Consider the following 10,428-nt stretch of genomic DNA (forward strand, 5'->3'; position numbering starts at 1 on the left):
TGATATTAAAAAAAGTAACTTTAATGTAAAGTGTTTTCAGATTGTAGGTAAAATATAGGTTAAATGTAGTTAAATTGTAGTCTTGGTAATAATTTGTAGATGATTTGTAGATAAATTGTGGATAATATATTTCTATGATTGGAGTGTTTATTTCTTCTGTTTGTTGTGTAATTTAACTTCAACTGACAATTATATATAGATATTACCTAGAACTTGAAGGTATTTCATAAAATTATGAACATATACAACTACAAAATTATATACAATAACTGCATTGAGTGTTTCCAAAATGTAGATATTGTGAAGATTATTTGTAGCCAAATTGTATTCTAACATCAAAATACTCATGTTTAATATAATGAAGATACAGTGTTGTAAACAACCAATTTATATTCAAGTGAACAACTAATAATGAAAGATAAAATAACAAAACAAAAGGTATGTTGCAATAAAAAAATAAAAATTTTGTTTATAAAGTAGTGTATTCTCCTTCAACTATAAATTGGCATCAACTAAACTAGGAAAACAGGACACTATTTCTTCTTTCTCTGGACTCTAGTCTTCTCATTCAAAGCAGGAGCATCCTTCCTCCTTGCTAGCCTGCCTGTAACCTCACTTTCACTGATTGACCCATCTTCTTGCTTCTTTGTAGCATAGTCTCATAGGAGAGCTCCATAGCGTCTACGGTGTTGGTCGATATCCGAAAGGTCTTCTGAAGGAATTGACAAATTTCCAATGCTAACATACTCCGCAAAAACAGCCACAAATACACCACAATCGATGCATAAGACAAAACAAATTTAATTATTTAACAAATGATTATAAAAAAAATAATTAAACATCTAGAAAGAGAGAATAGTTTTTTTACAGTGATCCTTCCTTTTGTTGTGGAATCTCCGCAACCACCCACTGTATGTTGAGAGGGTCTGTAACTGGTTTCTCAATGTATGCCTTTGTGGTCTTGAAGTTAATGTCTTTACGCTTCCCGTAGAAACCAGTGCAAGACAAATATAGAGAGATAATGATTGAAAACTTATCAACACATGATTCAACAGCATTATGATGGTGTGAAGACACCATGAAATCATACACATAAAGTTGCTTGTCCGCTATGTCGAAAATGACCAACAACCAATGGAAATTCTCTACAATGTTCACGGTCATGATGACATAGTCAACTTCATCCCAGGCAACATTAGCAAGAAGTCTATACCCAAGAATATATTCTGCAACATCATCATTGGGTTTAACAACCAAATACTTTTTTTCTGGCGAAGAACTTATGAACTTCTCATAGATTTGTTCAATCTTTGACTTGAACAAGCAATCGGTTGTTGTAAACCTAGTGTTATTGTTGTTGGGGCCATATTTGCCTCTTTTTCTCAGGTAATACATAATAACATCAATGTGTTGTAAAATAAAATAAAATCTACTATAAGCTACAGTGCAACTACAATTATCAACAAAGCAGCTACACTTTAAACTACAAAGCCAGAATTCAAATAATCTAACAAATAGCTACACTTTAGCTGCTATACACAGCAAAACATGGAACACAGCAACTACCATAAGGTCTCAATAATATTTACATCCAAACTATATTTAATATTATAAGTCTTCAACTTGCTCTACAATTTAACTACAAATTAACTGCAATCATGAAATACAGATATACCAATTCTGTCCAAATTATCAAATATACAATTTTTACATACAATTCATCATCAAATATGATACATAAGGTCCAACCTAAATACAATCACACTATAAATAATAAGAGCAGCATTTATAAGAAATGTCTACATTATATCTACAATTTATAATAAAATGCATGGTCACATATATTTCATATCTACAATATAACTACAATTATACTACAAAACAGAATACAAAATATATCTTGTGAATTTATTCTTTGATACTTACCGAGTCATTGAGGACTTGTCCGGGGTGAGCAAGGGAATAAAATCAGTCCTTCTTATCCACCTTTCAACTCCAAGGTCTAACCAAGGCTTGATTTGGTTATCCTTTATGGAAAAGGGAGTCTTCCTCCTGTAACAACAAATAAATGTCCAATCAAAAAAATCACAGAATGAATTAAATATTTAAACTTTAAAATGATGAAATTAAAGTGTCAAATTAAGCATTCATACCTCTTAGATACTTTGTTACTATGGTGGTATAACCACTTGTTGAACTTATCTAACATATCATAATCTACATTTTCACCTATAAGAGTTGTGAAGGGGTGTTTGAGGTAGAAAAATTTAGGTCCAATAGAGCTGCTGCCTCTAGAACTATATAGAGGTATGAAAGGTGATCGTGCATGTTTCCCCGGTTGCCTGGTTCTCCCCAGATGAATAGGGATTGCTTCACCTGGTATGGGCTCGCCATACTTAACCAATTGTGTTAAGTTGTCTGGCAACTCAAAGTCATCCAATGTCACACCCTTCTTATCAATGTCTGATCCTTCAGAAACAACTTCATCCACATGCTGTGCATCTTCACCTTCATTTAGCTGTTTCTCAATGACTTGTTCTGTCTGAGCTGCTACAGTCACTCCGTGAATTGGGGACTGTGCATTGATATCTTCAATATCTGTTACATAAAACATAACTTACTTAACAGGAATAGCAAATTGTATAAACAACAATTATTTATTCTGAATGACAGTATGATATTATACCTGCTTGTTCTACCTCAGCTGCTTCTTGAAATTCTGAATATAAGTCAACATGTGTTGGAACATGTTCTGGACAAACTGCAGCTTCAATTTATAATTAAAAAAGGTAAATAATACTAGATAATATTGCCTTGAAAGTTGTAGATATATGTAGGAAGTTGTAGATAAAATGTGAATAATAAAACTATGCTCTATAAAGTTTTATACTAGGTGTATATATTTGTAGGTATTTTGTAGATACTTGTGTTGCTTGTGCTTGCATGCACTTGATCACCAATATTGAACTGAAATTGTTGGTTGTTCACTCCTTGTTGTTGGTCATTATTTTTGGTTGAACTACCAGCAAACTAAAGATTTTATGTTAGTTTGAGTATATTGTTTCATATGTCATAATTTGTTTTGGTATATAAATATATGTCAACTCTTACCTTTGCCTCATCCACATCATATCTCCTATTTATCAAATTCAAAACACTCTTCACAGAATCATCTATAGACACTCGAAGGTCATGGAGTTCCTCAAATACAGCCTTACTAAAATTCTCTAACTTTCCATCAACCTAAAAGTTAAAAATTATAGTTAGTTTGTAATTTTATTCAAATAAATTACAAATCAGTTTAATTATGTACGAGGCAGTATTGTTTTCACAATTGTCTACAAATTGCTACAGTTATACTACAATTTAACTACAATGTGTGCAATCCCAACAGGGCTTGACTATAGAATTATACTACAATTTAACTACAATGTATACTACATAAATTGTTATGAAATGTAGATAAATTGTAGCAAATATGTAAATATATTGTAGTTAATAATATTACCTGCTCAATTCCCTTTTCTAGCTTCCTGAGCTTCTTAGCCACAGATTCCTTGTCCTCTTGACAATCTGTATGTTTGGGTTCCAATGTTGGAGAATCAGCATTTGGAACCTCTGATGATTGTGCACCCTATTCATCTTCATACTCAATCTTGTTTGACAGAGTAAGCACTCCAATCTCTTCTCCAGATTCAGTCATGCTTGTGAAGTGAATGATGAAAAAAATAGTTAGTTCCACTAAGGCAGAAAATGTAGACTAATTGTAGAAATTATGAAGGTAAATATAGCAATATACAAAACTGGAAAAAAATACCTTAATCCACTCAGGCTTGATCATTTTCTCTTCAAAGGCAGTTAACCAAATCTACCCTTTAGTAGATGACCATCTTAATATGCGAGGTATTAAGTCAGAACATCTCGTAGCAAGCTCCGTGCTGACGGTCGAGCAACACTCATAAAGCCACACTTGCAAGGCTAATGAGCATCCCCGTATGAGATAAGAATGTACACGGAGATTTAGACGATGCCTAACGGAATCCGTAACCTGATTGAACGATTTAATACCCCATGGGTATGACTCAAACTGACCAGACTCTACCAAATAGAACCTAAAGTGGTCTATAAAAAACACATGGTGTTTGTCATAAGGGCAAACAAAAATTCCAAAAGATAAAGAATGCACAACCTGACTGCATCCTCATCGTTTACCCAAGATCTATTTGTTACTATATTTTTCAAATACCACTTCTCTACTCTTTTTTTGTTAGGAAAATAGCTATTCATTAACTTGCTAATATGACTAGAAGTATATCCATAATCTGTAAACTGATTCACACAATTTAAACCGGTAATTAAAGCAAACTCTCTCAATGAAAAATTCAAATTTTCCTCCTTCAAGTGGACTAAAAAAAAGGATTCATTAGACTTAGACAGTTCATACTTCATCAGAAGATGAATAGCTTGGTTTTGCATACAAATGGAGGGGAGAGACAGTAAGTAACCAAAACAAGTGTTTTTAAAAAGCTTCAAAGCATTTGGAGACAATAACTCTTTTATCTGGCTAGGAATGCTAGGATCACACAAAGTGTGGAATCTAAGCACCCCATAATCCACATTATGTGGGGCAAAATAATGTCCATTCTGCACAAAATGATAAATTATTTCACATTAGCAAACTGCATAAAAATGAAGCATTAATATACATATTATCTACACATAACACACAATCACTACACACATAGCTAAAAACAAATCAGGAAGAAAAAATACATACAAATCTGCTTCAAAAAAATACAGCCTACCCACACATATAACTATAAAACACTACAAGACATCTACAGATATAAACATTATCTACAAAAATGCAGGAAGAAAAAAGTAACTACAGCTTTGTTTCAAAATTTAAAAGCTAGCGACAATATAACTACAAAATGTCTACAAAATAACTACAATTATAAACTTTAGAAAATCACAACTACAAATCATCTACAAAATTAAGACAACTAATATACAATTTACCAAAACACTTAAAACATAGATTTTTACATCCAAAACAAAACTAAAAAACTGGAAACGAAAATAATAAATGTTTACCTTCACCAAAAAAAAATTTCTGAACCAATTTTGGGAGTTTTTTGGACTGTTTCTTCGTTTTTTGTTTTGATGAAGCAGGAGATAACTTGGGTTTTTTAACTGTTGGAATTTTAGGGACATCTTCAGCAAAGTCGTCATCTACGCATACCTCTTTCCCCTTTCTTTTGAGTTGTTTGCCGCCTGGTGTAGCACTTCCTCCAGCATCTACATCGTGCATTTGCTTTGTTCTCATCTCGGCACAGATTTGTCTAGGAGATGAATTGTGAGTAGTAGGTTCCATTGCATGTGTAGATTTTACTTGTTTTTGTGGTGATTTTGGTGTTAAAATACCCTAATCGAAAGAGGGGATATCACCTACTGTAGATTTTTTAGGTATTTTTTTGGGAGATTTGATGTTCTTCATGGTTTAACTTCAACTTGACTAAAGATGGGAACAAATTTTGTAGAATGATAACTTCAATATTTGGTGAATTTAAATGGAGAATAATGAAGAACGTGGGTAGATTTTGTTCTGTAAAGAAGAAAACAGATGCTAAACATGGGGGAGTGAAGGGTAAAGGTAAAACGTGGGGGGGGGGGTTACGGGTAAAGGTAAAACGTGGGGAGGGGGGTTGAGCTGAAAGGAAAGAGAAACATGGAAATATACGGTCCTATAATTATGGCTCATATAAATGCCTCATTAATTATATCCCTGTTTTAAATTATGGTATATAAATGGTAATTTAGTATACTAAATGTAATTATCTCTAACCTTAAACATTGAGGGTAATAAGGTTTCATATGTGGCATAGGAAGGTAAAATTCTCTATTCTTATCCTGCATATATTTCACAAAGCCCAAACCAAGTTAGGCCATCTCCAACCTTACCCCCATTCCTCATAATTGGGGCAATTTTCGGGGTAATTTAGCTCCAACTCTCCCCCATTTTTGTCCCCAAAATGGGGGATGAATAGTGTTCCCTCAAATATGGGGGTACAATATTCATCTCCCCAGTACTATTCATCACTTTTTTATTATTATTTTATTATTTAATCTTTTAATCTATCTCTTTATATATACCTAATTATGTTTATGTAATGTCTTTATAATATTAATTTTACATCTTAACTTTGGTGTATAGTTTTGATAAATTAATTTTCGTGCATTTATTATTTTTATGTAAAATTGTAAGTTAATTTTATTATAAGTTATAATTGTACAAAAAATATATAATTATCTCAAAAAATGAATGGTATAAAAGATGGAATTTGTTTAATGAAAATTAAAAAATGAAATTGAAATGAAAGATAATAATATAATATAGAAGAGAGAGAAGAATATAAAAAAGTTTGGGGGAAAAATGGGGGAATAGTTGGAGTAAGTTGTACCCAAAATAGAAAAAACCTCATTTTGGGGACCAAAAATGAGGTAAAGGTTGGAGATGCCCTTAATTGAATAAACAGGTAGACGAAAAAATTACGCGGAGATATAAAGAGAGAAAAAAATAATACCTCTTTGCAATGAAATACTAATATCAGTCCCTTCGAATAGTCGAACTTTTGAACAAAGTCTTGAAGATTACTATACCAACTTCTTTCCATATCTCCAAGTTCCAAGAATGTGAACAATCTGGATAAAAATTAATATTGGCTAGTTCGAGGTTAGATGGATCCATAGTTGAGAAGGGCATGCATGTTTTCCCACTGAAAAAATTGAATTCCATAAGATTTGGAGCCATCATATTGACTTGCTCCAGATTCTTCCAATTCCACAAGGTGAAACTCTTGAGTTTTTCACTCACAACTTTTATATTTTTCATTATATAGCATCCCTTGAGGTCTAAAACTGTAAAGAAGGTGTCCACGAAAGCAGTGCCTTAGCTCACATGTGCTCTTAACTTAACTATAGTTAGATCAATGTAATCATAGTTACTCCATTAGTTTAATATTTGTACAGTTGTACATGAGTTGGCAGTAGTTAGTTGGTCACTATAGGAAGCAGTTATATACGTTGTACATTGTTCATTTTAGATATATCGAAAAAGAAAATTTCCTCCTCTGCTCTTCTTCTCACAAGCTGCTTCTTCTTTTCTCTGAATTCAATCACACTTTCACTTTAATCATGAGAATTTAACATGGTATCAGAGCAGTTGATCGGGTAATTCTAAGGAATTTTATAGCAATTAAGGAAAATTTGAAGGAATTCACTCATTTCTGCATTTGTTAAAACCCTAATTTTCTGCAATTGCAGTTTTTCAGCACCTTGATTTGACCTAATTCATGGCGATCTCTGAAGAATTGAGTGGTACTACGAACGACGGAGTCAATACAGCCGAAGGATCCACAATTCTCGATCATAATCACCCGTTATATCTACATCCTTCTGATAGACCTGGATCCATGTCGGTAGGGCTTATACTAACTGGAATGGATAATTACACTCTCTAGAGTCGAGCTATGAAGGTAGCCTTGTTAGGAAAAAATAAATTGTGTCTAGTCAATGGATCGACTTCAAAAGAGGATTTTGGATCTGGCCTAGCACACCAGTGGGATCGATGCAACGCGATTGTGACCTCGTGGTTGATGAGCAATGTTAGCAAGGATTTAATAACTGGAGTACTCTTTTCATCTAATGCTTGTACAGTATGGGCTGCATTCAAGGAACGTTTTGATGAAGTAAATGGATCGAGATTGTACTATCTGCACAAGGAGATCTTCACTATGACTCAGGGAATGTGTTCTGTTTCTACTTATTTTACAAAGCTCAGAGATCTGTGGGCAGAGTATGACTCCATTTTACCACCACCTTCAGCAGCTGAGTATGTTGAGCAGTTGGAATATCAACGTTTGTTGCAATTTCTTGTGGGATTAAGTGATAGCTTTGAACAAGCTAGAAGTCAGATCATCTTAATGCCTACCTTGCCGTCTATCAACAAAGTATATGCCATGGTAGTTCAAGATGAAAGCAGGAGGATGATTACTGGTGCCAATTATGGAAATGCAGGGATTATTGAGCCTACTGCTCTATTTACTACACAATCAGGAAACAAGCAAAGAAGAAATTATAGTTTGGAGTGTGACTTTTCCATCTAAAAGGACATACTCGAAAAGATTGCTATAAACTAATGAAATGTGATTTTTGTAATAAAACAGGACATTTAAAGGACAAATGCTACAAAATCGTGGGTTATCCTCCAGATTTCAAGCCAAGTGGAAAGGCAAATGCTGCCTTATTGAGTGAACAGTCTCAAACCACACAGGTGCCTAGTCAACAAACAAGCAATGGGATAGTACCAGCCCAGTTCTTCACACAAGATCAGTACAACCAACTGTTACAACTATTGAGCAAGAGTTCTGTTGGAGATGCCAGTGCTCACATGGCAGGTAAATGCTTTTGTGGCAATGTAGAGTTATGTGAAAATATGATACTTTGCAAATGGATTGTGGATACAGGAGCTACGAAAGAATTGTTACATAATAAACAATCAGTAGGAAGCACGGGACAAGTTCAGCTGCCTACTGGATATTCAGCCACAATTTCGCACATGGGAGAATGCCAAATTACAGGAGGTGATACTCTTAATGATGTTCTTTGTGTTCCAACGTTCAAGTTCAATCTTTTATCAGTATCCAAAATGACAAAGGACTTGAAGTGCTGTGTCACATTCTTTCCACAATGCTTTGTATTTTAGGACCTCTTGTCTGGGAAGGCGAAGGGGATTGGTAAGGAGGAGGAAGGACTATATGTTCTTTCTACATCAGTTGGAGGAAAATTAAATCGAGCATTTGCAGCAACTAGTGGAGCAGGTGGTGCAGATTTATGGCATAAGAGAATAGGACATGTTCCAATGCAAGTTCTTAGGAAGATTCCTAGCCTACTGAATAATACCAATTTCTCTTGTATCAATCAATTGAGTAAGAGTGAGATATGTCCACTAGCAAGACACACTAGAGTACCATTTCCACTTAGTAAGAGTAGAAGTTTATCTAGTTTTGACTTGATACACATGGATGTTTGGGGTCCATATAAGGTTCCTACTCATAATGGCATGAGATTTTTCCTTACTTTGGTGGATGATTGCACTAGATGGACTTGGGTATTCCTTATGCGACTTAAATCTGATGTAGTATTTTTACTCAAAAACTTTATTGCTTTGGTCAAGACACAATATGGTAAGCTTATTAAGATATTTTGATCAGATAATAGAGGAGAATTTTTCAATCATTCTTGCAATGAATTATTTCAGTTGCATGGCATTGTACACCAGAGTTCTTGCCCATACACTCCTCAGCAAAATGAGGTAATTGAATGAAGACATAGGCATATACTTGAGACAGCCAGAGCTATTAGATTTCAGGGACATCTACCTGTTAGATACTGGGGCCATTGCATTGACATAGCAGTCTACATTATCAACAGGATACCTTTCTCAATTCTTGTAGGTAAATCTCCTTATGAAGTGCTACATGGGAAACAACCTTCTATTTCCCATTTAAGAGTGCTAGGATGCATATGCTTTGCAACAAACTTGATCAAGCATGATAAGTTTGAGCCAAGGGCTGTGAGATCTATTCTGTTGGGGTATGCAGCACATCAAAAGGGTTACAGGCTATTGGATTTAGAACATAAAGTGTTCTTCATTAGCAGGGATGTAGTCTTTTATGAAGATGTGTTCCTATTCCAATCTTTAGACACTGCTTCACCAGATTTCTTTCTTGATTCGACTCCTGTTCCTAGACAGGATGTTATTACAGATCCAACTCTTATGGCTGTTCATATCCACACAATGAACCTTGCACACAGTCAGATCCATGTTCCCCAAATTTACCTGAGATTTCCTGCTCCACAGATGCTACACCTACTTCAGTCCTTGATAATGATCCCACTGTTGTTGGTTCTACTATTGATGTTCCAGTGCCTAATTATAATCTACCCACTCTTGGGCAGGATATTAGAAGATTAGGGAGAGTGTCTAAACCTCCCGTCTGGCTATAGGATTATGTTCAGCCTACTAAAGGAAAGTCTGCAGGATGCTGCAAATATCCACTCTCCGAGGTGATCACCTATGATCACATTGCACCTAAATATCAAAGTTATTTGTCCCAATTTTCTGTTGAGTGGAACCAGTGACCTACCAAGAAGCAGTTAAAGACAAGCGATGGTAGAAGCCATGAAGTCTGAAATCAAGGCTTTAGAAGATAACCACACATGGGCTCTTGTCCCATTACCTAAGGGTAAGAAGGCTATTGGATGTAAATGGGTGTACAAGACTAAATACAAGGCTACTGGGGAAGTAAAGAGATTTAAAGCCAGACTTGTGGCAAAAGGATATAACCAGAGAGAAGGGTTAGA

At 34.7% G+C, this 10,428-nt stretch overlaps 1 protein-coding gene across 1 annotated transcript; it reads left to right on the top strand.

The window, feature by feature from the left end:
* The first annotated feature begins 5,583 nt into the window (after positions 1 to 5,583).
* On the top strand, positions 5,584 to 10,071 carry LOC104245702 (uncharacterized). Its single transcript, XM_070170402.1, has 7 exons — positions 5,584 to 5,656; positions 7,720 to 8,142; positions 8,229 to 8,459; positions 8,529 to 8,701; positions 8,768 to 8,882; positions 9,519 to 9,878; positions 9,926 to 10,071. The coding sequence occupies exons 1-7, from the start codon at positions 5,584 to 5,586 to the stop codon at positions 10,069 to 10,071; spliced, it is 1,521 nt and encodes a 506-aa protein (XP_070026503.1).
* Positions 10,072 to 10,428: the final 357 nt, after the last annotated feature.

The sequence above is a fragment of the Nicotiana sylvestris genome, chromosome 3, assembly GCF_000393655.2.
Source record: "Nicotiana sylvestris chromosome 3, ASM39365v2, whole genome shotgun sequence".
In the NCBI taxonomy this organism is placed as follows: Eukaryota; Viridiplantae; Streptophyta; class Magnoliopsida; order Solanales; family Solanaceae; genus Nicotiana; species Nicotiana sylvestris.